Here is a 27,255-nt window from a genome sequence, read left to right as displayed (position 1 = left end):
TATGCATAGTGGTGTGTCCGTCGCTTTTTCGTCGTAAAAAGCATCAATGGAGCTCAAAGAAGGAACATAACGACGCGTGCAACTCGCTGCCACTTTCGAGGAGGTTCAACTCTTTTTCGATGCCTGCCTCGGAGAGCGCGAGTTTCAAAGCAATCTTCTTTCGAATTTTCTTCATGAGTTCGTCAACCACGACGCGGATGCGTTTCTTAAACGCGGTAGCGTTGACCGAAGGCATGAGTATTGATGACGAGTGATCCGCTCCTTTTCGAGAACCTTCTTCCTTCTTCTTCGATGAAGAGTTATTCATCTTCTGCGACGAGCGACTTGGTGGAACCGCAAAGTCGGCGCCAGACATACCGGCACCGCCGCCACCGTGCAAACCGTTACCGTTCGAAAGGTGCGCGGCGGACATGCTTAGTAAGTTTGGCGCGAGAAGATTCTGAATCGGTTGATTAAGATCCGTACCACCAATGCTAGGGATGCTAGGGATACTACCTTGGCCACCCGCCAAGAGTAAATGCAATAACGCCGCATTTATGTTCACTTGCGGCTGAGTTTGAAGCGCAACTTGCGATTGGATTTGTTGAAGGAACAAAAGATTTTTCAATTCCTCTTGCGTTTGAGGAAGAAAAGAAGCATGCTGTTGCTTTTGTTGTTGTGCCAATACGTGCTGCTGTCTACTCGCCTCCTTGGCGGCAGCCGCAGCAGCAGCGACATTCTTCTTTTGCAGTTTGACTTGTGCCGCCGTGACGGCGTTGAGAGCGGTACTTTTACTCTTAATCGATGGTTGTTTCTGGTCCCGACTTTGTCGAACGTTCTCTTCTCGCATTCTCTGTAGAGCCTCTTTATACGTCTTGTGCAAAGTTGACTGTTCGACGGATATGTCGGCATCTTCGACAATGTCGTCTCTTTTCCGTTTTTTTTTTTCTGGCTTTTTCTTACTGAGCTCGTTTCGCTTTTCCTCTAACAGACGCGAGTAGTCTTTTCCCGAAGCGACGATATTTTTTTCGTTCTTATTTAGTTCTTGTTGCTGTTTGTCTTGTTGTCCTTTCTGACTCGCTTTGGTCTGTCCGTTATTTCCGCTCGCTCCTTTATTCATGAATGTGTTGATGTGCGCCATTCTTTCGCTCGTCGAAGCGTTCGGTAAAATATTATTCAAAGCATCCGCGGCGAGTTTTTCGATACCGGTAATATCCGGTCTTCCCCGAAGTTTCTCATCCTCTTTATCAACGCCGCCATTCGTAGCCTTGGTATGAGCATCATTCACATCCACGGCGTTATTTAAAGAAGTCTTCTTATTACCATTCGATGTCGTCGTCGTTTTCGCCTTCTTCTGAATATGACGAGCACCATCGGTATCATCTTTTTCCGCCGCTTCTAACAGCACTCGCATCGCTTCCCGTCTATCCTTCTCCTCTTGCGCTCTTCTTTCGTCTTCGAACACGTCTTCGAACACGTCGTTCTTCCTCGGTCGACCTCGTTTCTTTCTCTGACTTCCTTCACGCTCGCTCCCCTCGCTCAATAATTTCGATTTCGTTATCGTAGCGTTGTCGTTGAACTCCCGCGGCGGCGCGTCCGTTTCTACGGCGATGGTATTTCCTTCCTCTTCTTCGCTGCTCCCGGCTCGAAGGTCGTCCTCTCTCGTCGCCGTTTCTTTGTTCGAATATTCTTCTTCTTGCTCTTCTTTTCCTTCTTTTTGTGTGCTCGCGTTCTTCTTGGGTGGTGTCGTATTTTTTTCCTCCTCCTCCTCCTCAAAATTATCTAAATCGTCGTCGTTCTTAAGGAAAATTAATTGGCCAGACACAGACGAACCACCAAAAACACGTCTCGTTTGCGTCGTTGGAGTTTTTGAAGAATCGACGATGGTTCCACTCCTACTTCGAGGAAAGTTTTTATGAGGCTGTTGAAATTGTTCCCTCCCGTTGTTGTTGTTGTTGTTCTCGTTGTCGCTCATAACAGCGCTGGTAGTATCGATGATACCTTTTTTAAGACGTGTTTTTGTCGTCGTTGTCCCGGCGATTGCGGTCGCGGTCACCTACTTTATATGTTGTCGTTGTGTCCAATTTTCGCTCTCGATCGGTACAAGAAAGGACTCTATAAACTCAATTTCTTTAATGGCTTCTTAAAATTAAACACGCAGAAAGAAGAGTATTCAGAAGTTTTTCAACGCGACGACGCGAGAATGATTTTGGAGAAGAGAAAAGGAAACAGAGCGTTGTTTTTCTTTCTCTCTCTCTCTCTCGAACGCCCAACAACACCAACACCAGTACAAAGTGACGTGGAAAGAGATTTTAATTTGTATTGTGGTGAAAGCACTTTAAAAGAAATATTTTGCAAAGGGGCAAAATGTGACCCTTTTTTTGCGGACGAGTCTCGTATGATGCATATTATAAAAAATTCGAGTTCTGATATGTGCTGGGCTCACACACAAAAACGACGGCGTGATGGTGGTATGCGCGGTGCGTAGAGTACGCATCACGTATTCTCTCTTTCTCTCTCTCTTTCTCGTCTATTATATTTTGAATAATGGGGTGGTGCTTTTCTAATTCGTCTTCTCCTCTCCTTGCTCTTCTTCTTTGTCTTCTTGTTCTTCTTCTTACTAAAAAAAAGTGTACGTATAATCGCCCAATCGCTCGCGAGATTTATCAACACTCTTTAAATCGTATTCCGTCCACGCGTCATCTCTTCGGCTATTTAAAATATATGACGAAGAATTCACGTCACGTCGTCGTGGTTTCGTCGCCGATGCGCTAATGAACTCGAAGTAGCATCCTCTTGTTCTTACGTACTACATCAAGTTACAGCACTGATTTTGCTTCCTCGCTTGCTTATAAAACATCTGACTCGCTAACGACAAATCGGTGCTCTTATCGACGAGATTATCCAACTTCTCTCCTCTCGCCAACACGCTGTCTATAGTTTTGTGCAAAACAACTTTAGTATCGTCCAACTCTCTTTGAATCTTTAGAATCTTATCTGCCGCCATGGGATCTTGGTACTTCACTATCGCGTCTTCCATAATTTCGTTCCCTTTCACATCGTCCTCGGTGAGCGTTTTCCACTGCTCTTGACCAAACGTGTCGCAATAATCGTCGCATATTTTCTGTAACACACAAAACGCCGATCGAGACGGATATTCCTTATCCATCACCGCTATCGCCGCCAAACCGTTCCTATTAATCACGTGCACTAAATATTGATCCTGTTCTACCGATTGTCTCTGTCCTGGTTGCGTTCTCGCGACTATCGTTTTCGATATAAACGTGAGCATCTCCCGCACCGAGGCTCGTTGGAAATAGCCGAATTCTTCCACGTCTTCCGCTTTGCCTAAACATATCGGGTCCGTATTTTGCCCGCGCCATTTCCACACCGATAACGCCGTCACTTTCATTCTTATTATTATATCTTATTAGTATTGTCTTTGTCTTTGTCTTCTTCTTCTTCTTCTTCTTAGAATCTCTGTTCTTTTTTCTGTGGTTAAACTTCACTCTTTCTGTCTGAGGGAAAGAAACAAAAACTTCATGAGTGAAAAAAGAAGAAAAAAAAACGAAAAACTTTTCATCTGCTTTTTTGGTCTGTCTTTTAAGAAAAATGAGAGAAGACACATTACAAAAACATCATAAACGCATTCACACATAAACACCCCTTGCGCGTAGTATAATAATAGTATTTATTAAAGGAGTAGGAAAAACACGCGTTCATGGCAAAACTACTGGTGTCTTCTTCGTCGCGTTGCAACTGTTTTTGCCGGCAAAATCGAACTTCAACAACTTCAATTTCAACGACGTATTTCTTCTTGAATTCGAAGAAGAATAATAATAAAAAGAAGTCGTTAAAGTCGTCCTCGCGTAGATCGATGATGCACCCTCGCCACCGCGGGGCTGCTTTAAATAATAATAGTAATAACGATGATACTGATGCACAAAAACACGCGGACGAAAACGGATACCCACACTTGATTGTGTTTGATTTAGACGCGTGTTTTTGGAACCAAGAGATGTACCAGTTGTACGATATTTGCGAGTCGAAGGATAATATCGTGGACGAGAAAACGAATACCGTCGTCGGCGCAGTCTCGGGGAGAACTGTGATACGAATGCACGAAGGGAGCAGGAAAGCGCTGACGGAGTATTACGAAGGGAAATATCCGGGCGCACGGTTAGCGACGGCATCGTCCGCGGACACGCCGCTGGCGGTGAAGATTGGTCAGTCCGCGTTGAGGAATTTAGAAATAGCGCCCGGCGTATCCGCAGCCTCGGTGTTTGCCATTGGATGGGAGAAGGAGTTCGACGGGAACATGCAAATCGGACGGACGCCCCCGTTGAGCGCGAACAAAGCGCAGACGCACTTTCCAATTTTAAGGAAGTTTACGAACATAGAATACCACAAGATGCTCTTCTTTGACGATTGTAACTGGGGCGATCACTGCGCGGCGGTGGAAAGTCAATGCGTCGAGCCGAAAGCTGGTTTAGGACCGGCCATACAAAGAACGCCGAGAGGATTAGGCGTAAAAGAATGGGAGACGGCGTTGGCAAAGTATAAAGCCCGACACGAGCAGTATTTTCAAAAATAAATCTATATCGGTACAGCATAAATATTATTATTAACAGCGTTTAACTTAATCTGACAAGTCTTCGTAGAAATTCAGTTCCTCTTCGGTCATCGGGCCTCTGTTCTTGGCGCTGTTTCTATTCGAGCGTCGTGTCCCGCCGATAACTCTCGAACTTCCTCTTCCCGCCGTGCCTCTTTCCATCTCGCTTTGCGATAAACCGCCTCCCCAGAACGCGTCGTCTCGCATCAACTCACCCGCGGGGACGTTGGAAATACCTCTCAAAGCTTTCTCCTTGTTCTCGAAGGATTTCAACACTTTCACCGAGGACGTGTTCAACTCCAACGAACTCACCGGCTGTAAAGATTTGTATTGCACGTACGTGTAATATCCGAACAAGGAGAATAGGAAAATAATTGCAACCCCGGCGTGTACACCGGTTGGTATTTTCTTAAAGTTTGCCACCGCGTGTCCCGCGCCGACGTTTACGGCATTCATTGTTCCTCGGGCGAATTTCTTCGAGTGGTGCGCGCCAAATTGCGCCGCTTTATTCAAAGGATGTTCACGATCGTACATGACTTTATACTTGAAGTTTGAAAGCGCTTCCACCGCAGAAGCTCTGCCTTGGCCACTGCTCGGACTGCCTCCTTCACCACCGGTAGCGTCTAAAGTGGTAGTAGCCGCCGCAGATGCCTTGGAAAATTGGCCAGCAAAAGCGCTCCCCTCGCTCCCCGGTCCTTCGCACTCCCACCAGTCGTCCACGCAACTGCGCGTTTTCGGATCGGACGCTTTACACGCTTCAGGGAACGAGCCCAACAATTCCGCAAACTGATCCGTCGTCGTCGAAGAAGAAGATCCGTCTTGCGTACACGTTCTACTACTACCAGTAGATGACTCGCAGTATTGATCGCTTTCTTCGATCCATACTTCAACAATCGCCTTGTGCGCGTTGAACGCTTTGCGATGCGCCTCCTTGACACCATCTAACCACGTCGTGGATTGTTTATACAATTCTTCGTCCACTTTGTTCGTGTCGCGAAGTCTTTTCAGTACCGCGTCTGGTTCGGTGGCTAAATCGACCGAGATGCCCATTTCTTTCCTCATTTTATTTTGTTTGGAACCTTCGTCGTTCGCGCCGTACGCCAAATCCGAGATTGCGAAACCGCTCATAAACGTGAGAGAAATCAATCCGTCTAATCCCGAATCCGCCGGGATGATTGCATCGAACCTTTCCGCAATCTCTTTCGCAGACGTACCGCCACCAAACTTTGTCGCTTGAGGGTTGTTCACGAATCCATCACACGCAGTCAACACGGCGAGTTTCGCTTCGTCCTTCGCGTCCACGTTTACTTTCACCGCTTTGCCGTTCTTTCTGTCCTCTCGAAGTTGCGAAAACATGGCATCGAAGACGTCGCACTTCGCGAGTTCTGGATACGGCGACTTATTCATGATTGAATAAATCGTCGCGTCCTCGACATCTACATCCGTCGATACGTAATATTCAACAGCTGCGTATAAACGCTCCAATCCATACACCGCCGGGTCGGCGACTTCTCCAATCCATCTCTCCAAGTTCAAGTCTTTGTTATACACCAAAGACGCGTCTGAAATGACAGAGACACCGGCATCGACGCCTGCTTCTTTCAAAGCCGTGCTTTGCTTTTTCAACGAGTCCATGCTACTTCCGCACGCGCCGGCGCACTCGCACGAACCCGCGCAAATGCATTTACCTGGACGCGCAAACGCGTATCCTAATCTTTTGGAAAAGCGAAACGCCGCGAAAGATAACGTCGGGTTCGTGAGTGGTGACGCGGACACGACGCCGAGCGACTTTGGAATACCACCAAGAACTTTTGTTGTTGTTGTTAAAGAAGTTGTGTTATTTCCGTCCGTGTTGTTCCTGTCACCACCTTTGGCGGCGCTCGCGATGGCGTTCGCAACCGTTTCCTCGTTTTTGTCAGCTTCTAAAATTGCCTCGTATACGCCTTGCGATTTATCCCAGTCCTTTTCTTGTTCTTGTTCTTTTTTCGTCGGTGCTTCCTCTTGCTCAACCTTCTCCTCCTCTCCTTCGATCGGTATTACTTCATCCGTTGGGACAGGGGCGGGAGTCTCCTCAACAGTGACTTTTTCTTCTTCTTCTTCTTTCTTCTGCTCCTCCTCCACTTTGTCGGTAGCAGTTGCATCGTCATCAGTAAAATCCATGGAAAGCGCGTCAGCTTCTTGCATCGGAGCGTCTTCTTTATATCGCTCCTCTTCTTTCCCGTCGCCTTTGAAAAGTGGATCGTGGGTGTCGGATTTTCCGTCGAGCACGACTTTGTCCGGTTCTTGCGGAGACGCGTCCTCTTCCTTCTTCTCTTCGTTCACCGCGGGTAACTCTTCAATCTCTCCCGGCGCTTCTTTTTCTTCTTCTGCCGCTACTGATCCCTCTTCCGTTTGCTGCTGAGCTTGCACACTTCTTTTCTCCTCCTCCTCTGCCATCTTCGCTACTTCCTCCTCCTCCTTCATTAACGTTTCGTATTTAGAGAGTTGCTCGTCCGCTTTTTCATCCGCTTTTTCACCTATTCTTTCTCCTTCTTCGGCGGAGGTTATTTCCTCCTCCTCCTCCTTCTTCGCGTCACCCAATTCTGGTTCCGCGACTGGATCCACCGTCGATTTTTCCTCTACAGCGACCGCAGATTCATCCAAATTGTCTCCTTCTTCTCCGGAAGTGATGATGCTGTCGTTGATACCTTGTTCTTCTTCCGGAGACGTGGTCGGCCTTTCGCCCCCGTTTGGCGTTTCCGTCAATTCTTCTTCTTCTTCTTCTTCTTTCGAAACGTCATCATCGGTTTCGCCACCAGAAGAGTCGGTACCTAAATCACCCATCGACAAAGCGTCCGACTCTTGCGCTTCCGCCACTTCCTGTTCCATCATCTCTTCCTTCATTTCGTCTTCTTTCGTGTCCGGCGTCTCTGCGGTGGTCGTATCGTCCTCCGTTTCCTCCGCGGACGACGGAAGCGACCCCGGAAGCGCTTCCTTGACCTTTCCTGCTTCATCCTCGTCGTCGTCGGGATCTTCTTTCGTATCATCGTTCGATCCTGCTCGTCGTGATAAATCTCGTTCCATCATCGCGCTCGTAAACTCCTCCTCCTTTTCTTCTTCGACAAAAGGTTGTTCTCGTTCTTTTCGTTCTCGCGTATTCGTCGTCGTCATTTCCTCCTCCTCCTTTACTTCTTCTTCCTCCTTTCGTTTTTGTGTTCCAGAAGAAGGTGCCGCGCTTTCTTTGTCTTCTTCTTTTCGTCTCTTTTTTTCCTCCAACTCTTTCGCCAACAGTTTCATCTTTGCGCGTTGTTTTTCCTCCTTTTGTTGAATCTCTCTCTGTTTCTCTCGTTTTTGCGGAGAACTACTGCTGCTCATCCTTTTCAGAGCAGCGCGCGACGACGGCGTTTGTCGTGGTCCCACGCGATTCGCGCGGACAAAAATCCCCACGCTGGAGGAGGACGATTTGGAACCACCAAAATCATCATCATCGTCGTTAAAAGAAACACTCACGAACACCAAAGAAACGAACAACAACAACAAAAGGAGTCGTTGCAAAAAAGAGTAGTTTCGAGTCCTATTCTTGCGAAAAAGTATTCTTCTGTTTCTTCTTCTTCTTCTCCTCGGAATGTTGTTCTCAGTAGTAGTATTCGTGTGAGTATTGGTTGTTACATCGGATGTCATCATTTTTTTCTTTCCCTTCTCCCTTTATCAAGTGTTTTGTCGTGCGTCCTTTTCTCTCGTTTCTCTGATGATGCGTGATATTTTTTGTCCTCCTTTTTTTTTGAGATGCGGCTGATGAGAATTTTTATCACGAGAAGAGAAAGAGACGAAAAGAGAAAAAAAAAAGAGGAATTTTGATGGTGCATTTTTCTCTAAAAAAAGCCAACTGATGGAGAGAGTCTGTTGATGATGATGATGATTTTGATGCGATTAAATAATCGATGACAACGCGACGAAAACAGAATGAGTGGTGGTGATATCATTTTTCGGGATGATCGTCGTCGGCAGCTCTTGTTTTTGGTTTTGTTCTTATTTTTTTTCTCGAGAAACGTGAGAAAAGTTTTAATCTCGTTAGAAGAAAAGGAGGACGAATCTTTGTCAAAATCATCGAATGATGCAAAAGTGGTGCCGATGGTGATAAAAAAGCTCGAACGGTTGAACCACGGACCGATGAAAACGCTCGACCCGTTCTTGTTTTTAGTGTACCATAAAGATTTTTACCCTCCCGGGGACGAGGAGATGGGTTTAAAGGGCGATGCGAGAGGTTCGGGATCAGATTTTGTACCAGATATCCCGTATCGATTTTACCACGGACATCGCATACCGGGCTTCCCGAGGCATCCTCACCGAGGGTTTGAAACGATTACCGCGACTTTGGATGGCATCATCGACCACACGGATTCTATTGGCGACGCGGGGAGGTATGGAAAAGGTGATTTGCAATGGATGACGGCGGGGTCTGGGATTCAGCACGCGGAGATGTTTCCGCTCGTCAACGCGGACGAAGAGAACCCGTTACGATTCTTTCAAATCTGGTTAAATTTACCGAGTTGGAAGAAAATGAGCGAACCAGAGTTCGTCATGCACTGGAAAGATGACGTGAAGAAGATAAGGAAAAAAGGAAAAGAGTACGAGATTGTCGTGTGGGTCGGGCAATTTGGCGACGTTAAAGTGAACTCAAATTTGAGCGCGACGCCTAAGAATTCGTGGGCAAGCGACGAGGCGAACGACGTCGGCGTGTTTTACGTTGAAATGTACGCAGAGAAGAGCCGAGAAGAAGTTCGAGTTCCTAAAGCGAGAATTGAATCAGAAGCAAACAGGTATTTATATTTCGTCGAAGGCGAGGAAATGATGATTAACGGACGCGAAAAGATTCAAAAAAGAACGGGGTGCGAACTCGACGCGTCGCAATCGTTCACCGTAAAGTGTACGAAACTGAGTCAAAGTCAAGAAAGTATTAGAGATAGCGATAGGAGTAGGAGCAGTAGCAGCAGCGGCAAGAATAAATGCGCGTTTTTAATCCTTCAAGGACGACCGATAGGAGAGCCTATTCGGTCCTCCGGCCCGATGGTCATGAACACGAACGAAGAGCTGCGCAAAGCGTTTCAAGATTTCGATCGCACGCAGTTTGGAGGGTGGCCGTGGAAATCAAACGACGTCGTGTTTCCGAGAGCAAAGGAAAGATTCATGAGCGTTGGAGGGAAAGAAATTTTCGCGCCGAAATCAAAGCGATGATGTAATAATACTAAAAGTAGTAACTTTTGATGAAATCGAATCAAAAGCATCTAGTTCCTCATTTTTTTTATCCCTTCTTTGCGGCCAAAATTATAAAGTAAGTCACGCATAATATGCTGCGAGAAGACAGAAGAGAAGGACGATAAAAACGAGAACAACGACCTGAAGACGATGAGATATTCACGATGATGACGATGACTTTACTCGAGGAGCAGTAGTCATGGGACTGGGATACCCACTCTCTCCGAAATCGAGAACGAGCGACATTCTCGATTCGTTTTGGCTCTGGGTGGAAACGTTAGGCACCGTCGTCCAACCGAACGCGAACAGGAGACAGAGTCGAAAAATCGGCCGGAGAATTCTCCTGTTCATTTTTCTGTTGAACATGTTCATTTTCACGAGCAACGTGTTTTGGCTGAGGAGAGATTTGATGAAGGAAGAGGACGAGTCTTTGACAAAGTTGAGTTTAGAACGCGCCAGGAAGTTGGCGTTTAGTAGTAGTAGTGGCACTCTTAACGACGAATCCATTCAAAAGCGAGCGCAACGAGCGATATACGAACGACGAGAAGGTATTTACGATCCCGCGAAACAAACGCAACAACAACGCGCAATCATTTCGGTGCGTTCGTTCGACATCGACCCGATTTCCGGCGAGTTCGTGCCGAAGAAAGAGATTCGGAAACAACCGGATAAATATTTCGTGACGCATCCGGTGTTGGTGTCGGGGGTGTGTTCGAAGACGCTACCGAGCGTGAGAGAGTTGGTCGGGAGTTTACACTTTTGGCACCCGGAAGTAGTCGTTTGGTTGTACGAAGTTGGGCCGTTGTTAGAGAGCGAGAAGGACGAAGTCGCACATTGGAGAAACGTGTACGCGAAGAGAGGCGTGGACGCGTTGCAATACGCGCTTTTAGACGAGAGGTTGGATTTAGGATCTGGGGCGTTGGGGAAAGTGCAGCGAGAAGTGCGAACGAGAACGCGACAGGGCGTTTTTGAGAGCGGAACGTTACCGACCTTCGCTTTGGCGGAGATTGAGCGGTTGATGTTGACGCAAACCTTCGAGGACGAACCAGACTTCGAGGAAGAGGTGGACGAAAACGGGTTCCCCATCAACGGCGGCGAAAAAGATAAAGTGAGAACGAGAAGCTCGGTTTTAAAACGGAACGTTGGGGAAATCGATATATTACCAAGTTTAATATGGCACGCGGTAAATAAGAACGGAAACGCGTTGTTCGTGCATCACAACGCGCACGCGAGAGGGTGGATCGACAACGTTTTGAAGGCGCTGAGCAGAGATAAGCGTTTTTTCGTTCAGGAAGAAACAACCAGAGGAGGGTGTAATCCAAACGTGCAGGGATATTTTCGTTTCAACAACGCGACGGAGGAGATTTTGAAAATGCACGTGCAGTGTTCTTTAGGCGGCGCGTGTCCGAGAGCGAATACTGTAGTCGGGGAAGAGAAATCCGCGTTGAGCCCGGGCGAGGTGCCCGAGTTCCACAATTGGTTCGGCACGAGACCGGATTTACACGGGTTCATCTGTATCGATTCCAAAGCGTCTAAAATATCCACGGTGGAAAGTTTAAAACAACTCGCGGATGAAGGCGACGAGGTTGCAAAAATTATGCTCAAAGAACAGTACCACTGCAGAGTTCGTCACAAGAGAGAGCCGCCGGAAATCGTCTTCGAAACGAAAGTGAGAGAACAGTCGTTCGGTAACGACATGGCGAGGGATACATTCAAAGCCGTGCACGTCGTTTTAGGTGTCCCGAGTTCGACTTTGAACACGAAATTAGTCAACTCCGACGCGTTACCATTGGTAAACGTCTTACTGCCATCGATACTAGGAACGATCGATAAGAGTGGCAAACGAACGAGGTACACGTTGCTGGTTGGATTCGAGCAGGGCGATATCGTCTACGATTCTGCGCCGAAAATGAAGCGTTTGCAAAAACGAATGCAAGTCTTGATTGGAGATTACCCGGTGACTATAAAAGTCGTGCGCTTTCACGTGTCCCTTTCGACGACGTACGTATGGAACGGTCTTTTCGATCGAGCGATTGACGTCGAGAAGTGCGATTATTTCATGACGGTGCACGACGACTCGGAATTTTACCCTTCGCAAGGACAATATTGGGCGGATATTTTGATAAACTCGTTGTTGAATAACAACTTGGCGAAGAATTTCGGCGTGGCGAGTCCCGAGGACGTGAGAGACGCGAGGAAAATCACGCACGCGTTCGTACACAGGACGCACCGAGACGTCTTTGGCGCTTTATACCCGGAGCAACTTTCAAACGAAGAGCACGCGATTTGGATTTCCCGCGTGTACGGATACAAAAACACTTTCTTACATCCAGAAGTGCAAGTGTATAACTCTGGACGGTTTTCCGGTCGATCGCTGAAATGCGTAACGAGAGAGGAAATTGTAAATCACGAGGTGTACATGTCCGCAGACTTGGTCAAAACGTGGGCGATGGAAAATTTAGGTGCGTATTCGGAGCATCTTCACAACGACTTGGAAGGTATCGGCGCGTCGTCGATTGTTGGAAATGGTTAAGAAATATAGAGAGGAAATATAGGGAGGAAAGATAGCGGTAGCTTTAGTAGTAGCAACGTGTAGTATTAAAACAAGCAAGAGTATTTTAAAAGAAAGGAAATATGCCACGCGTCACGTATCGTCCCAATAGGTATTCGTGTTCCACGACTTTCTCTTCGTGTTGTAACACTCGTGCACGTAGCGGAATTCAATTTCGTAAAGTCGCTTTTCTCGCCCTTTCTCAGCAAATGTCGCTAAAGTACCAATGAACACAGTGATGAAACCAAAACCGATGAATACATACGGATACCAAAAAGCAACCGAGCCTTCTTGATGGTTGGGGACGTAGTCTCCCAATGAGTCTCCTGAACCCGACGGATGTTATCGAAACCATCGCAAAATACGCGGCTTCGAGATAGTCCCAGTCCTGCAAAACCTTGAAGTAAAACATACCAACAACGACTGAAAGGACAGAAAATAGCAAGCAATGCATTAACTGAACACCCGTCGATATTAAACTCGCTTTGCTTCTGATGATTTCCAACAATAAACGAATTTCTTCCAAGTTCAAAACAGATTCTTGTTCTCGTTCTTCTTCTTCGGCGGATACTTCTTCTTCGGTCGATACGTTCGCGCGGTCGTTAATTCTCAGCCCCAGTCCTTGACACGTCTCGACAAACTGCTGTTTGCTTACAAACACCTCTCCTTTGTGCAGTTCGTCTGATGTGTAAATTTGATTCGTTCGAATGAAAACCTCCGTCATCGGCCAAAACGCCTCTCCGATTAGATGGTGCTGCAAGACATTAAAATATTCCTCGAGAGTACACTTTTGCGGTATCGTTATATCAATCGGCAACTTCTTTTTCATCCTCTTTAACAAATACTTGTGTAATAAGTTCATGCTGTCTATGATTGGTTCAGCTATGGTGACTATTGTAATCAACGATACGGCGAGAACTGGTATGGTCGTAATTAGCACGACCAATCGCCCTTCTTTTGTGCTTGGCGCGACGTTCCCATAGCCGATTGTTGTAAACACCGTCACGACAAAAAAGAACGCGCCTTTGAAGTTCCAATGTTGAAGCTCCATCAGTTTTTTCTTCTCCTCCAAGTCTTCGCGATAGTGTATGTATATCTCCGCTATGGGGAAGTAATACTGCTGAGTATTTGTCGTCGTAGCTATTGAACACGCGTTTAACAGCAACTCTTCAATCACTCCGCTCGCTTCCGGAGCGTTTACATTTAAACACGATTGATTGAACAATAACGACGAAGTGATGCTGGTGCTACTCTTCTCCTCGATTATTCTGCATGATTCTACGGTCTCTATTGAAGGCAACATCAATTCATTTCCACCATCTTCGCACGGCAACGACGACGATGAAGAAAAGAGTTTCATCATTGCCTCTTTTGCTCTCTCGTAATCCTCTCTCGCTTCCTCTCTCCTCTTTGCCTCTTCCTCTCGTTCTACATACACCAAGGTTTGCGCTAACATCGCGCACAGAGTGAGCAAAATCGAAAGCGACACCACAATCTTAGATATCGTCGCTCGTATCGACGTTTTCTTCTTGTTCGCATACCACGTGCTTTGTCTTCTTCTTCTTCTACTCTCCTTCCCCGTATTTTTTTTTTCTTCTTCTTGAATTTCCACCAATTCCTGAGTTGTTGTTGAAAATCGTCCTCGTCGTTCCGCGCAAAATCCGTTCTCGCTCACCTCTTCTTCTTCTTCTTCTTCATCGTACTCTTCTTCTTCCTCGCGTTGGTCGTCGCCGAAGAACACGCGCCGCGCGAACTCGCCCGTTCTCTTCAGCATATTATTTTTTTGACTTTATATCGCATGTGATTGCAATATTTTTTAATTTTAAGAAGAAAACGCTTCAACAGTTCAAGGCTGTGACACACGCACACAAAAAAAATAAAGATACCGCATCGGTCATCATCATTTCATCATCATGTACGCGCAAAAATCACCACCATGCGCGCGTTGTTGTTCTTTCATCAGAGCGACGAACATCAAGAACAACCGTAAGAACCACTACCGACGATTATCCTCCTCCTCTGTCTCCTCCTCCTCCAGCAAGACGACGAGAAGAGAAGAAGAAAAATTAGATATCACGATGATGACGACAAAACGAACACGAAGAGAACAACTTTTGAACGCGACAGCGCTCGGGGTTTTGCTCTCTTTTCAAGGAGGACTTTTAGTATCACCACCACCAGCGCAGGCGGTGATGGGATCTATCGCCGGGAGAGTGCCAGGTTTTGGGAAAATAGAGGAAGACGGATCGATGACATATACCAGACCCGAGGCGAAGTCTGGCGGGCACGGCATCGGGTGGACAGAAATCACGCCGTATTCGGTAAAACTTCGGGAAGGGTGGGAAGAAGTTGCGGTGAGCATTGCGGATCCGGGAGGAACGGAAATTGATACGAGATTTAAAAGCGAAAGCGAAGGCGACGTGAAGATTGTCTTGGCGCCGGTGCTTCGTTTCGCCAACGTCGAGGACGGCGAGAACCCGACGATTGAAGAGCTGGTGCCGATTACAAACTTCATTTTAGGTTTTGCACCGGAAGTGTTGGGACAACCAGTGAACGAAGAACAGATTAAATCGATGGAGAAAGATACCAGGAATGGATTGACGCATTATAACTACGAGATTTCGAACGAAGCGCACTGGTTGATTTCCGCGACGGTGTGGAAAAAACGAGTGTATTTATGTTCCGTGAAAGCGAGTGGCAGACAGTGGCGAACGGCGCAGCCGAAACTGAGAGATACCATAGCCTCTTTCACAGTGTTGAAATAATAACGAGATAGTAAATATGATCATCGTACTACTGTATTATTATTGATAAAAAAAATTTAAACGTTCTTTTTGTAATCGCCCATGGTGTGCGCCGTCCAACTAATCAACGTCGCGAAGAACCCGTAATCGAACATCTTCAACAAATTTCTAAACGCAATGGCCACGAACCCTATGTCGTACCACACGATCCTTCCAATCGGTCGCAACATTTCTTTCGGCAACTGGTCCGGAGTCACGGCGAACTTTTGGAAAAACGCCAACGCGTCCAACTTGTGCGCTTTATCGTAAAAGTTGCTCGCCACCGGACTCGGGTGCACGGCGCAGACGTCGATGCCTCTCGATTTCACCTCGCACGCCACGTTGGCAGCAAACGCGGAAATGTACGATTTCGTGGCCCCATACAAAGCTGAAAACGGCGTCGGTTGACACGCCGCCGCGGACGAGGTAAACACGATGCACCCTTTCAACTTCTTCTCCAACATTCTCTTCACGAACACGTGCGTGATTTGCATCGCGCTCGTGCAGTTGCACTCGTGGTTCGTCATCAACAAATCCAATTTCGTTTTATCAAAAAACCCAGTCAACATGAACCCAGCGTTGTTAAACACCACCTGCACGTCGATATCTTTCGTTTTCTCTTCGATTTCTCGCAAATACGACCCATCTCGGAGGCCTAAATTCACCCCGATTTTTCTAAACTCTCGCTCGGGATGTTTTTTTTTAAGCTCCTCGAACGTCTCGTCCAAAATCGTTTCTTTCAGAGAGACTAATACAACGTTCAACCCTTGTTCGGCTAATTCTTTCGCCAAGGATTTACCGATACCAGAGGACGCGCCGGTGACTAAAGCCCACTTCGCGCCTTTGTATTTCTTCTTCAAGTTTTGCGTCGGCATGAACGAGACGATGAGTTTAGGAACCCAATACGAAAGATACGTGATGGCACCTAAAAACGCAAACATGATGAGCACGAAAACGTGCACGTCTTCGCTTTGCACGAAAGATTTTACGTTCGAATGCGCGAGGTCAAACACGCTTCGCATCGCGTCCATTTTTAATGTTTTTTGTGTGGGGAGTTGTTGCGCGCCTCCTCGAAAAGAAAAGCCGCCCATTCTTGATTAAGTAGAGAGTAGAGTCTCTGTGGAGTTTGTGTGTGTTGTTGTGAAAAACTTAATTGTTGTGTAAAAAGAAGAAAAAGAGAATTTTATTCGTTGTTTCAAAACAAAAAAAACCAAAAAAGAGGACAAAAAAAAAGCAGAAGAGAGATTATTCGTTTTGCAAAATCACTTTGAAAACGATTACAGAGAGGACGATGATGAGGACCACCTCGACGAGGACGATGAGGAGGACTATTACTACTCGTAGTATGAGTACGAATGAGAAGAGCAGAAGCAGTTCCAGCAGCAGCAGTAGACGACGAATGTTTCGACGAGGAGGAGGAAGAAAAAGAATGAATAACAACAACACTTTAGTATTTGTGTTCGCCGCTGCTGATGCCAATAACGGTATTTTCGATGATGATGATGATGATGATGATTCTGTTCTTCTTCTCAACGACGACGACGTGAACGCGAAAGAAGAGGACGAACAATTCGCGCGGATTTTAGAGGAGAATGAGAGCGAGGAGGAGAAGAGACACGAAAATGGCAACAAAACGATGATGACAAAAGAACGTTTCCGAGAACTCCTCGAGTCGTACTCTGAGACGAGTGGTAAAAACAACAACAAGACAAAAGGAATAAACGCGATCGATATCGCGGTGTATTTAGTGGAGAAGAAACTGGTAAAATCAGTCGAGGAAGGATTGTTATTGGTGAAAGAGGAAGACGTGGTGACGGCGAGTTTGTTGAGAGTGAAGAACGCGGAGAAGAGGTGGTCGGATGTCATCGCCGCGGACGAGTGGAAGAAAGAGGAGCTTTTAGGAGGACGACGACAACAACAACAACACGTAAAAAACGCCAAGTGCGAAACCGGGCAAATTTGCTTTACCGTTCAAGACGCGCGCGAAATGCTCGAGAGATGCAAAGGTCTTGGTGGTTCGCAAGCCGCGAAAGTCATTTTGTGTTGCGAGTGCGTGGATTCCAGTTTACTCAAAACGGACGAGGAGAAACGATTCGCCGAGGACGAGGAAGACGTCGTGGACGTGTTGCAAGACGTGGCCGGGGTTATATTCTTGAAGGACGATCGGTTTGGCGCGGAATTATCGAAGAAAGAGTTTGGGTTGGCGTGCGTGTCCGGTGCGAACGATGATATATATAGCGATGATGGTAACGACGATGGCGAGGGAGGAGGATATTCGATAAAAATTGATAAAAAGTCTCGCAAGTTTGCAAAGTTCACGACGACGACTTTTAGTAGCAGCAATAGCAACAACAACAATAACAACAACAAAAAAGAAAGCACGACGATTTTGCACACCGGAGATTACGTCACCATCGACGGTCAAAACGGCGTCGTCTATCGCGGCGCCGTCGAACTCGTGCCGCCGGTCAAGTCGGAACGAAACAAGCTGTTCTTCGAATGGCTCGCGCAAAAATCCAAATTCTTAAACGCGATTCGGATATTTGCCGAGTGTGATTCTGCGGATGCCATCGACGAGTACGTTGATGAAAATAATAATCGCGACGGAACGAGCGTTGGCGGAGGCGACGCGTCGAACTTTATCGGCGTCGGTTTGGTGAAAGTTGAGAACGTCCTCAAGAAATATCGAGGCGGCGATGCGAGGCAGGCTTTACACATGCTTTTGTGCGCAGAGACGAAAGATGAGAGATACGAAGCGTTGGATATGCTCGCACCGCATTTGCGGTACGATTTTGAGGACATGTTCAAGGCCTCGTTCCAACCTGATCAGAAGAACGAAGAAAATTCGAGGGTGATAGTGCGTTTACTGGACGAACCGCTGCACGCGTTTCTGCCGGATTCGGAAAATTTGAACGATTTAGTGCCATTATTAGCGGTTGATTCCGGTAAGGACGAACGAGACGTCGTAGAAATCATAGAGCAAAACTTGCTGGACGAAGTAAATCCTGATTTTGGATTTCGAGGCTGTCGGGTTGGAGCTCTCTATCCGGAAATCACGAAAGCGCAAGTGCGCGCTCTCCTCGGCGCCGCGTACGGAGTGAAAGAATTCTTCACGTTTGCAGCAGAACCACCGGTTGTGGACATATGCATACCGAACGTCGCCTCGGCGGAGGAATTTGAACACCAGTTGAATTTAATCCGGAACGTTGCGGAAGAATTTTCATTCTTGGAGGAGAAAACCAACTCAAAAATCGCCTACCGCGTAGGCGCCATGCTCGAGACGCCGAGGTCGTGTTTGATTGCGGGCGATTTAGCAAAAATGGGAGCAGAATTTTTAATCGTCGGGTTAGACGAGCTCACAGAAACAACATACGGCGTCAGCGTGGAAGATAGTCACAAATTCTTTCCGCGCTACTTGTACGGTGGCGAAGATATGGACATTAATGGCGACGAATTCGATTTCGATGAAGACGACGACGACGACGACGAAGAGAACGACGTGAAAGATATCGCCAGAGAGGAGCAGGAAGAGGAAGAAAACGCAATCATATGGAAGTTTAATCCCTTCATCGCATGGGACGATAAAGGTGTCGGGCGGCTCGTACAATCAGCTATTAACGAGGCGAGAGAAGTAAATCCGAACATCGACGTCGTCGCGTGCGGTCAGATGTGCGGTCACCGCGGCGCCGATTTCATATACGGAAAGTTCCAAGATTTGAACGTGAATGGCGTTTCGGTCGACCCTAGGTTCATCGCCGTGGCGAGACTTCGCGCGTTGCAGGCGATAATAGCAAAGAATAGGAAGTAGAGACGACGATTAGTTCTAAAGTTATAGGTTTGTCTATTATTAATAACGAAAGGTACCCCAAAACAGCTATTCTCGAAAGCCTCGATTTTGACACATCGTCGTCGTTTAACGATATCTCTTGAGCGAAAGTCTGTTGTTGTTCTTCCACTGGGCGTGCTTGGACGATCTGTTTTTCGTGTAGTTGTGGCCCTTGCCGTGTAAACCTCTGTGCTTTCTCCCCGCCGAAGTCAAGCCTCTCATCGCTCTGCCCTTGTGCGTCGGCGCGCAGATCCAGTTGATTCTCGGATCAGATCTAATAGCCTTGTGCATCGGGTCAACCATGATGACTTCATAGTACTTGTACACAGAATCTTGGTTCAACCAATACGAGTTTAAGACTCTCAACGCGCCGCATCTTCTCGCCGCTCTCTCCTCCGCGACAGACTTCAAGTTTCTCGCAAACTTCAACTTTGTGATGCCGCAGTGCACCGGCTTCCCATTGACGATACCCTTGCGCACCGGACGCTTACGGCCACCTCTTCTCACGCGCGCTCTGTAAATCACGAAGCCTTGCTTAGCCTTGTACCCCAATCTTCTCGCCTTGTCCGGTCTCGTCGGTCGAGTCACGCGGCAGATGGACGGAAGCTGACGGTATTCCCAAACGCGAATGCGTTGCAAAAATCGCAACACGTCGGATTGTTTCTTCTTCCAGAGTTCTTCCACGTATTTGTAAGCCTGCGTATTAAATCGCGAAAGAAGAGAGTTTAAAGAGAAAAATTATGGTCAGTTCGTGTCGCGAGAAACTTCGCATCGATGCTCGCGAGAACGAAGACGCGTCGTAGAAAATGTGTTTTCCCGTCGTCTCGCCCTAAAGAAAAAATCCACATGATGGAAACGCGCAACAAAGTCATCGCGCGAAGGTACCATCGCATCGAAACCTTCGAATTCGTCTAAAAGGATATCGTTTGTGTGCGAATAAGAGAGAATTAGATATATATAATATACTCACCCCCATGTTGTTGTGTGTGTTTTCTGTTTTGTGTCGTTGTGCGGGAATTTCTACTTTCAATGCGTGAAACAGGTCTTTCGCTTCTCGACTCGAGTGTTTAGTGTTTTTTTCTTTTTTGCGAGCTCTCGTCGTCTGCTCGTCAGAAAGAAAAACTTTACACAAAACAACAACAACACAAAAGTAAAATCTTTAAACTGCGGCGTGTTATTAATAAAAACAACTAAAGAAGTAAGGTAAGAAGAGAGAGAGAGAGAGTGGTGCTTTCATCATCGCGTCTCTCGGGGTTTCTTTTTGTTGTTCTTTCTTTCTTTTTTAACGCCGCGCAGAGAAGAGAGAGAGTTGTTCTGCATGAATGAAGAGAGAAAGAGAAATTCGATTTCGAGATGTTGTTCAATGGGGAATCGATTCGTTTGATTTTCTCATCAGTTTCTCTCAGTTTCTCTCTCTATTTGTGCGCGCGTTTATTACGATACACAAAAAAACGCGTCGTGAACGGGTAGTGTAAAGACGATATAGATGACGATGATGATGACGAGCACTCATTTTAACGCTTGGCTTCTTAGTATCGAGCTTGGAACCGGAGTAGTTATCGGGCAACATTTTCAAGCGAGATGTGCTGAAACTTGCGAACGAATTCCGAATCATCATCAAAATTGGAGGAAAAAGAGATTGAGAGAGAGAGGATTCATTCGTGCGTTTGTGTGCACAAAACACACACAGACGCTCTCTTTTACGCGCGTGTTCGTTTTATCGTCGTTCGTATTTTGTTTTTGGCAGCTTGTGTACGGAGTTCCGCTGGACGATTGATACCCGTCGTGTGGTCTTCCGAAGGTTTTATTTACGATTGCCTATAGTGAACGTCAGAGGCAGATACTACGGTTGGCTCGGATTTTCCTTCGGTTCCGAATCCACACAACCATCTTCCTCACATTTTTTCTCTCTCTCTCTCTCTTTTGCGTTTGTTTTTTGTTATTGCGACGAGGTGGAAAGAAGAAAGAGAAGAAGAAGATGTTGATGATGATGAAGCGCCGAGCGCACGACGACTGTAGTATATATTTTTTCCGTGAAGAAGTCATTTGTCCTTACTAGGCTTAGACCACTAATCGATGCCGAGCAAAACAAAATCACCATCTTTCGACTGAGAAATTAAATATATATCTACGCGTGTGAACGAGAGAGAGGGAGAATTTACGTCGGCGCTTCGTCATCATCATCTTCTTCGTTCTCGTTCTTTCAGTACCGCTCGCGCGCGAATTTTTGTATCGATTTGAAACTTACCAAAGACAAACTTCCTCTACAATAATAGTAACGCAAACAGAGTTATTAAATAAGAAGGAAGGAAGGAGATATTAGCACGCTCTGATAACAAACACCAGAAGGAGAAGGAAGAGGTAGGTGTAGGAGGAATTTTCGTCTTCTCGGTCTCGTCTTTGTTTCGTATTTTTTCCTGGACAAAAGCACACGGCTGAATGAACAAGTATTTTGCGGTGCCGTCAGTTCCAGGTAAAGCCGACAGCTTTGGAATGGGTGAGGAGGTGGTAGTCTAAAACTACTACTGCTTTCTCAATCTCCGATGCGACATTCTTTCTGTTGTCCTCGTATGATTTCGTTTTGCGTGTGTTAACTGTGATTCGAAAAAACCGAAGCTGACGGCTCTTGTCGCTGGGGCTTATTCAACCTCTAAGAAGTTATGAGTTATTATTACACGATCGATTTGGTTTCACGCATGTGTTCCGTATATTAGCTCTCGATGGCGTGAGAAAAGTATTGAAAAGTCGGTGACGAGAATTTCCAATAACGTGAGACACGTCTGTGATTTTCGTTATGCCTCAAACTTCCTGAGACTTTCTCTATTTTTCACCGCGAGGAGCGATATGTATACGCATGTGAACGCGCGTTTCTCTTCTTTAAACGCTGCTTTGCCTAAGGCATCCTCGAATACGAATGGGATAGTCTTTTTAACTTCCGTAGCGGATATTAATCTCGCCGTAAAAAGCGCCGGACGACAAACCGGTTTGTGGTCCATCTCCACGGTTCGCGGGTGGTCGATACTCGCGGATCACTTTCAATCTCACGGACTAAATTCTCTCTCTCTCTCTCTCTCTCTCTCTCTTGTTTCTCACCACTCTATACTCTCTCAACAACACAGGAGGAAAACAGTAAAAGAGTATCAAAACAATGTCCGGGTTCAGCTTTGGTGCCGGCGGTGGCGAAGCTAAGAAGCCGGCCGGAGCTGGAGGTTTCTCCTTTGGGGGGGCTCAACCTACTGCGACGCCCGCGGCTGGTGGTACTTCTTTTTCGTTTGGTACGGCTGCTACACCTGCGGCAACGACGACAACTTCTACTGCTGCGCCATCGTTCAGCTTTGGTACGGCTGCTACGCCTGCGGCAACGACGACAACAACTTCTACTGCTGCGCCATCGTTCAGCTTTGGAACGAAGCCAGCATCGACGACGACGACGACTTCCACTGGAGGTGGTCTCTTTGGTGCTGCGACAACTGCTACAACAACAACTGGAGGAGGCGGTCTTTTCGGCGCAGCACCAGCAGCAGCAGCACCAGCAGCACCGGCCGCAGCAGCAACAACAACTGGGGGAGGCGGTCTTTTCGGTGCGGCACCTGCAGCCACGCCAACTGCGGCCACACCTGCCGCGCCATCCTTTAGCTTTGGTGCGGCTAAACCTGCGACGACAACGCCAGCCGCTGGAGGAAGTGGACTCTTTGGTGCGGCCAAACCAGCGACGACAAAAACAGAAGCGGCCAAACCCGCTGCAACAGGTGGTAGTCTTTTTGGGGCTGCAGCAGCGCCGGCATCTACTCCAGCTGCTCCAACGACGACAACGGCAGCGGCGGCAACAACGACAAAATCAACATCTTCCGCCTTGGCGCCTCCGCCGGTGAATTTATCGAGACCGACCGACTTGGTCGGCAAATCCGTCGGCGAAACGTTACAATACTGGAACAAAGAACTCGCGCAAAGAACCGCGGATTTTAAGAAAAAAGCACAAATAATAGCAGATTGGGACGAGCAAATCGTCGAACGGCGGAGGGAACTGTTCGAGATGCAAGTCGATTTAGTCAACGCGAAATCCCAACAAGACGTCATGGAACGGCAAATTCGCGTCATCGAACAACACCAAGAAGATACCGAACGCGCGTTGACGGACATGGAAAACGGCGTCGATCGTTTGTACCAACAATTAGGCGAAACATTAGACGTCGATCGAGACGTCAGCTCCACGGCTCGTTTATACGGATTAGCCGAGCAAGTCTCCGGGCAGATTTTACAAATCGGCAACTCCTTGCGAGACGCGAGCAAAACAATTTCTCGTTACCAAGCCATGCAAGAGCAGAGAGGTTTACGGAAAGGCGACGGCGATGCCACGCGAAGTTTAGTCTCCGCGCTGAACAATCAACTCAGCGCGTTGAAGCACATCGATAGACAGTTGGATCTCGCCACGAATAGGATCGAGAAAGATCGGTTTTTATCATCATCGAAGTAATATATATATATATATAATACTACCGTTCTTGCGTGTATACAACAAAGCCGTTTTCGAGAAAAGAACAACACTCTCTTAAAATTGGAAAAAGCGTCGTCTTTTTTCCATCTCATCGCTCTTCTTTGTTGTGACGATGATGCTTTTAAAGTTTTTTTTCTTTCTTCTCGTTACATTTTTTCGTGGTTCAGAATCCATCTCAAAAAAAGAGAAAATATCCACTTTGGCAAAAAAATTCATCTCCTTTCGTCGTCACTTGTTTTGTGTCTCATCGCGCGCTTTTATTGAGATCTTTACTTTTATCGCACACGGCACGTAATACATAATGGCTACTACTACCAACGCGATGATGGCGACGACGAAAACGACTTCGTCAAAGTTCGCACAACAACAACAAAAACAACAAAAGATGAGATCTTTGGCATCATCGGGAGCATTAATCTCCCCAATCTCGAAAAGAAAACAACACGTCATCTTTATGAACGCGTCCGAGGTGGCGGAATCCGCGGTCGCGACGGAAGAGTTTTACGAGGTGACGCTGCCGAAACCAATCGACGTGAAATTTGCTCGCGGGAACGACGGCGGCGCGTACGTCGCGTTCGTCCCGCCGAACGATCCAAAGTACGAGGTGTTTGAAATCGGAGACAAAATAGAAGGCGTGTCGGCGTCGTTCGGCGACGAGGTATGGCCGGCGGAATCTTTCGGTCAAGTCATGTACGCGATGAAAAACAGAAACGGAGACATTTATTTGAAGATGAAGAAGATGTTTGGCGATTTCAGCGCCATGGAGGTGGAGAAGAACTCACAGTTCAAATCCGAAAGAGCGGGAGGGAACTACGGCGCCGGGACGAAGGAACAACAGATGAATAACTACTCCAAGAAGAGAGAGTTGGAGAACGAACGATTAGACATGTTCGACGAAGCGATTGCTTTGTACAACCAAAAGAATTTCGACGACGCGTTGATTCAGTTCGAAGAAGTCGCCGCGTTAGAGCCGAAGAACTACATGAGCGATAACTTTGAAACGACCACGGAAATTTACCGAGTGTGCCAATACAACATCGCCTGCTGCTTTTCCAACATCGGTAAACTGGACGAGTCGTTGTTAGCCTTGAGAAGGTGCATGGCGAGTGGGTGGACGGATTACAGAAAGATTCGCACCGACCCGAGCTTGAAAAACGTCCGAGCGAGTCCTGAGTTTACCCCGTTGATGAACAAGTTCGACGAACCGATTTTCAACGAAAACGCCGCGAAATTTTTAGGCAACTTGTTCGGTAAGAAATAATAACTACAGTACTAACAATAACGAGAGAGAAAGAACGAGAGAGAGTGTGTGTGTCTGTGCCAGAGAGATGCTCTCGTCGAAGTAAGCAAGCGCTTTCCCGCTTTCGCGTGTGTAAATAAAAAATACTTTAGTACTAAAATCTTTCATCAAAACAGTCGTTTTGGACTGATTTTTATCCACCAAAAAAAGCTTTTAATTTACCACACATCCGAGCGCGCTTTAAAACGCGATACATATACACACACACATAATAATAATACTAATAATAAAAGGAGTAGTGTTTCGATGATGACAACATCGGCTTCTTCTCTGTTGTTTCCGTTACATTCTTCCTCTTCTTCTTTCTCATCAAAGTCGCCGAGAGTAATCATCGAAATCATCATCAAAATCAAAGACGTCACGCGATGATGAAATCGTCTTCTTCGTTTACGACGACGATTCAGACGACTGGACAAAGAAGAACGAGACACAGAAGAAGAAACAAAGCGATTTTAGCGCAAAACGATGAACAGACGACGATAATTCAAACGATTCAGACAAATAATAATAGAAGACCAACAACAAATGTATTATCCAAAGAAGAACTTTTGTGCAAACCGAACGAATCCGTCTCGCAGTTGGCTGCCGCTCAAGCCGCTAAGAAAAACGTTGTTTCAACTCCCGCAAATTCTAGTTCAGTGATAAAAAACGCGCTCATCAACGCGAACGCGTTGAGTGCGCAGGCATTTTACCTTCCGTACGTCGCGTTGGCGGCGGTGACGATTAAGAAGATTTTGGATACGCCGTCGCGAGCGTACGTGGACGGAGCGAATACGGTAGGCTCGGAATACGACGCGTGGACCGAGGAAGGCATTTTAGAGTACTATTGGGGGGAACACATCCATCTCGGGTGGTACGAAGACGAAGATTTAGCGAACGGGGCTGGAACGTTGTTAGGAAACGACGTGACGGATTTCAAAGAAGCTAAGTTTGCGTTCGTGGATAAAATGTGCGATTGGTCCATTCAAGATTTGTTCGGGAAGCAACCTGCGAATATTTTAGACGTGGGATGCGGGATTGGAGGCGCGAGCAGACACTTGGCGAAACGGTACGGGAACGGAACTACAGTCACTGGGATCACCTTATCGCCGAACCAAAGAGACCGCGCGACTGAATTAGCCAAGGAACAAAACGTTCCAAACGCTGAATTCAAAGTCATGAACGCGTTAGAGATGACGTTCCCGGACGACACGTTCGATGCCGTCTGGGCGTGCGAAAGCGGCGAACACATGCCAGATAAGAAGAAATACGTGGAAGAGATGATTCGAGTGTTGAAACCGGGAGGAGTTCTCGTCGTCGCCACTTGGTGCCAACGCGACGCCGACGAAACAAAAAACCCATTCACCGAAGACGAAAAGAAAAACTTACAATTTTTATACGAAGAGTGGGCGCACCCGTACTTTGTCTCCTACGAAGAATACGAACGATTAATGCGAAACACTCACGTCATGGAAAAAGTTCAAGGCGAAAACTGGGTCAAAAACACCATCGCCTCGTGGCGACACTCCATTTGGGTCGGCGTCTGGGACCCGTGGCCGGTCGTTTTCGCCGGTCCCAGGATTTGGTACAAAACCATCCGCGAGATTGTGACGCTCGAGCGCATGCATCGAGCCTTCGATCGAGGGCTCATGACTTACGGATTGATTAAAGGTCGGAAAAAAGAAGAAATCGTACGAGATAAGGACGACGCGTTCTATAGCTGGTAATTTGTTTGACACAGAGAGAGAGAAAGAGAGGAAGAGAGAGATGTTGACTCTGTGCTCGTTGTATTAATGTTTTTATTTCTAGAGCTCTTTCTTTCCCTCATTTTTGTGCACTCGTCACTTCTCTCTCTCTTAACATTCAATTCGGACGTCGAGCTCTTTTTACTCTCCCAAGTCTCCTTGCGGCGATATATGCTCTTTTGGTGGTGGTTCTCGTCCTCGTCTCCCTCGGTCGTTGTCGTTTCAAAGAAGACCAACGCGAAGAAAAAAGAAGGAGAAGTGTCGTCGCTTTCCGATTCGATTTCCAATAACGAACAACAACGACGACAAGAAGAAGAAGAAGAAGAAGAACAAACGACAAAGACGAAAAGAGAAGGCTTCCGGTTCATCCAATCCTTCATAGAAGCAGATAAGGACGACGACAAAAAAAAGTATTACCAGGTGTCGTATCCAAACCTCGCCATCTCTGCCGCACTCGTGACTGTTTTCTCCTCCGTGTTTACCGCGTCTGTCGTGCACTGGAAAAACAGAAAACACAAGTTAGAACGAGATTTACCAATAGGAGTACACGCGAAAGCATCGATTCAAGGGTTAAAAGCGTTAGCAGTGGCGACGGGATTTAGTTTAAGTTTAGTGTCGGTTTTATTCGCATCGACGAATTATATAGGCCTTTGGGAAAAGGAACACGTTGGGAGGCGGATCGAAAGCGCGTTGCGAAGCGTTCCGGGCGGGGAGGTGTTTAAAGGACCATCGGGGAGGACGAAGAGCTGA

General features: G+C 46.9%; 15 protein-coding genes across 15 annotated transcripts; 9 read left to right on the top strand and 6 right to left on the bottom strand.

Annotated features, from left to right (window-relative positions):
* Positions 1–43: 43 nt before the first annotated feature.
* On the bottom strand, positions 44–1,954 carry Bathy08g00640 (unknown protein; the record flags this gene model as incomplete). Its single annotated transcript, XM_007511777.1, has 1 exon — positions 44–1,954. The coding sequence occupies one exon, from the start codon at positions 1,952–1,954 to the stop codon at positions 44–46; it is 1,911 nt and encodes a 636-aa protein (XP_007511839.1).
* Positions 1,955–2,788: 834 nt separating this feature from the next.
* Bathy08g00630 (predicted protein) lies at positions 2,789–3,391 on the bottom strand (the record flags this gene model as incomplete). The annotated part of the gene is made up of 1 exon (XM_007511378.1): positions 2,789–3,391. The coding sequence occupies one exon, from the start codon at positions 3,389–3,391 to the stop codon at positions 2,789–2,791; it is 603 nt and encodes a 200-aa protein (XP_007511440.1).
* Positions 3,392–3,859: 468 nt separating this feature from the next.
* Bathy08g00620 (predicted protein) lies at positions 3,860–4,573 on the top strand (the record flags this gene model as incomplete). Its single annotated transcript, XM_007511489.1, has 1 exon — positions 3,860–4,573. One exon carries the CDS (start codon positions 3,860–3,862, stop codon positions 4,571–4,573), a length of 714 nt encoding a protein of 237 aa, XP_007511551.1.
* A 115-nt stretch (positions 4,574–4,688) lies between these two features.
* Bathy08g00610 (unknown protein) lies at positions 4,689–7,945 on the bottom strand (the record flags this gene model as incomplete). Its single annotated transcript, XM_007511688.1, has 2 exons — positions 4,689–4,753; positions 4,807–7,945. 2 exons carry the CDS (start codon positions 7,943–7,945, stop codon positions 4,689–4,691), a joined length of 3,204 nt encoding a protein of 1,067 aa, XP_007511750.1.
* Positions 7,946–8,533: 588 nt separating this feature from the next.
* Bathy08g00600 (pirin domain-containing protein) lies at positions 8,534–9,805 on the top strand (the record flags this gene model as incomplete). The annotated part of the gene is made up of 1 exon (XM_007511280.1): positions 8,534–9,805. One exon carries the CDS (start codon positions 8,534–8,536, stop codon positions 9,803–9,805), a length of 1,272 nt encoding a protein of 423 aa, XP_007511342.1.
* A 220-nt stretch (positions 9,806–10,025) lies between these two features.
* Positions 10,026–12,359, top strand: Bathy08g00590 (hypothetical protein NAEGRDRAFT_78502; the record flags this gene model as incomplete). Its single annotated transcript, XM_007511501.1, has 1 exon — positions 10,026–12,359. One exon carries the CDS (start codon positions 10,026–10,028, stop codon positions 12,357–12,359), a length of 2,334 nt encoding a protein of 777 aa, XP_007511563.1.
* A 220-nt stretch (positions 12,360–12,579) lies between these two features.
* Bathy08g00580 (unknown protein) lies at positions 12,580–14,151 on the bottom strand (the record flags this gene model as incomplete). Its single annotated transcript, XM_007511340.1, has 1 exon — positions 12,580–14,151. The coding sequence occupies one exon, from the start codon at positions 14,149–14,151 to the stop codon at positions 12,580–12,582; it is 1,572 nt and encodes a 523-aa protein (XP_007511402.1).
* Positions 14,152–14,290: 139 nt separating this feature from the next.
* On the top strand, positions 14,291–15,142 carry Bathy08g00570 (predicted protein; the record flags this gene model as incomplete). Its single annotated transcript, XM_007511776.1, has 1 exon — positions 14,291–15,142. One exon carries the CDS (start codon positions 14,291–14,293, stop codon positions 15,140–15,142), a length of 852 nt encoding a protein of 283 aa, XP_007511838.1.
* Positions 15,143–15,198: 56 nt separating this feature from the next.
* Bathy08g00560 (hypothetical protein) lies at positions 15,199–16,191 on the bottom strand (the record flags this gene model as incomplete). Its single annotated transcript, XM_007511395.1, has 1 exon — positions 15,199–16,191. One exon carries the CDS (start codon positions 16,189–16,191, stop codon positions 15,199–15,201), a length of 993 nt encoding a protein of 330 aa, XP_007511457.1.
* A 398-nt stretch (positions 16,192–16,589) lies between these two features.
* Bathy08g00550 (pyruvate phosphate dikinase) lies at positions 16,590–18,968 on the top strand (the record flags this gene model as incomplete). The annotated part of the gene is made up of 1 exon (XM_007511323.1): positions 16,590–18,968. One exon carries the CDS (start codon positions 16,590–16,592, stop codon positions 18,966–18,968), a length of 2,379 nt encoding a protein of 792 aa, XP_007511385.1.
* Positions 18,969–19,073: 105 nt separating this feature from the next.
* Bathy08g00540 (60S ribosomal protein L15) lies at positions 19,074–19,962 on the bottom strand (the record flags this gene model as incomplete). Its single annotated transcript, XM_007511575.1, has 2 exons — positions 19,074–19,682; positions 19,957–19,962. The coding sequence occupies 2 exons, from the start codon at positions 19,960–19,962 to the stop codon at positions 19,074–19,076; spliced, it is 615 nt and encodes a 204-aa protein (XP_007511637.1).
* A 2,172-nt stretch (positions 19,963–22,134) lies between these two features.
* On the top strand, positions 22,135–23,460 carry Bathy08g00530 (structural constituent of nuclear pore, nucleoporin 62; the record flags this gene model as incomplete). The annotated part of the gene is made up of 1 exon (XM_007511544.1): positions 22,135–23,460. The coding sequence occupies one exon, from the start codon at positions 22,135–22,137 to the stop codon at positions 23,458–23,460; it is 1,326 nt and encodes a 441-aa protein (XP_007511606.1).
* Positions 23,461–23,782: 322 nt separating this feature from the next.
* On the top strand, positions 23,783–24,742 carry Bathy08g00520 (predicted protein; the record flags this gene model as incomplete). Its single annotated transcript, XM_007511380.1, has 1 exon — positions 23,783–24,742. The coding sequence occupies one exon, from the start codon at positions 23,783–23,785 to the stop codon at positions 24,740–24,742; it is 960 nt and encodes a 319-aa protein (XP_007511442.1).
* Positions 24,743–25,146: 404 nt separating this feature from the next.
* On the top strand, positions 25,147–26,487 carry Bathy08g00510 (predicted protein; the record flags this gene model as incomplete). The annotated part of the gene is made up of 1 exon (XM_007511473.1): positions 25,147–26,487. One exon carries the CDS (start codon positions 25,147–25,149, stop codon positions 26,485–26,487), a length of 1,341 nt encoding a protein of 446 aa, XP_007511535.1.
* A 66-nt stretch (positions 26,488–26,553) lies between these two features.
* Bathy08g00500 (unknown protein) lies at positions 26,554–27,255 on the top strand (the record flags this gene model as incomplete). The annotated part of the gene is made up of 1 exon (XM_007511573.1): positions 26,554–27,255. One exon carries the CDS (start codon positions 26,554–26,556, stop codon positions 27,253–27,255), a length of 702 nt encoding a protein of 233 aa, XP_007511635.1.

The sequence above is a fragment of the Bathycoccus prasinos genome, assembly GCF_002220235.1.
Source record: "Bathycoccus prasinos genomic : Chromosome_8".
NCBI lineage: Eukaryota > Viridiplantae > Chlorophyta > Mamiellophyceae > Mamiellales > Bathycoccaceae > Bathycoccus > Bathycoccus prasinos.
The sequence above is the reverse complement of the archived record's forward strand: the minus strand, read 5'-3'. Positions and strand labels throughout refer to the sequence as shown.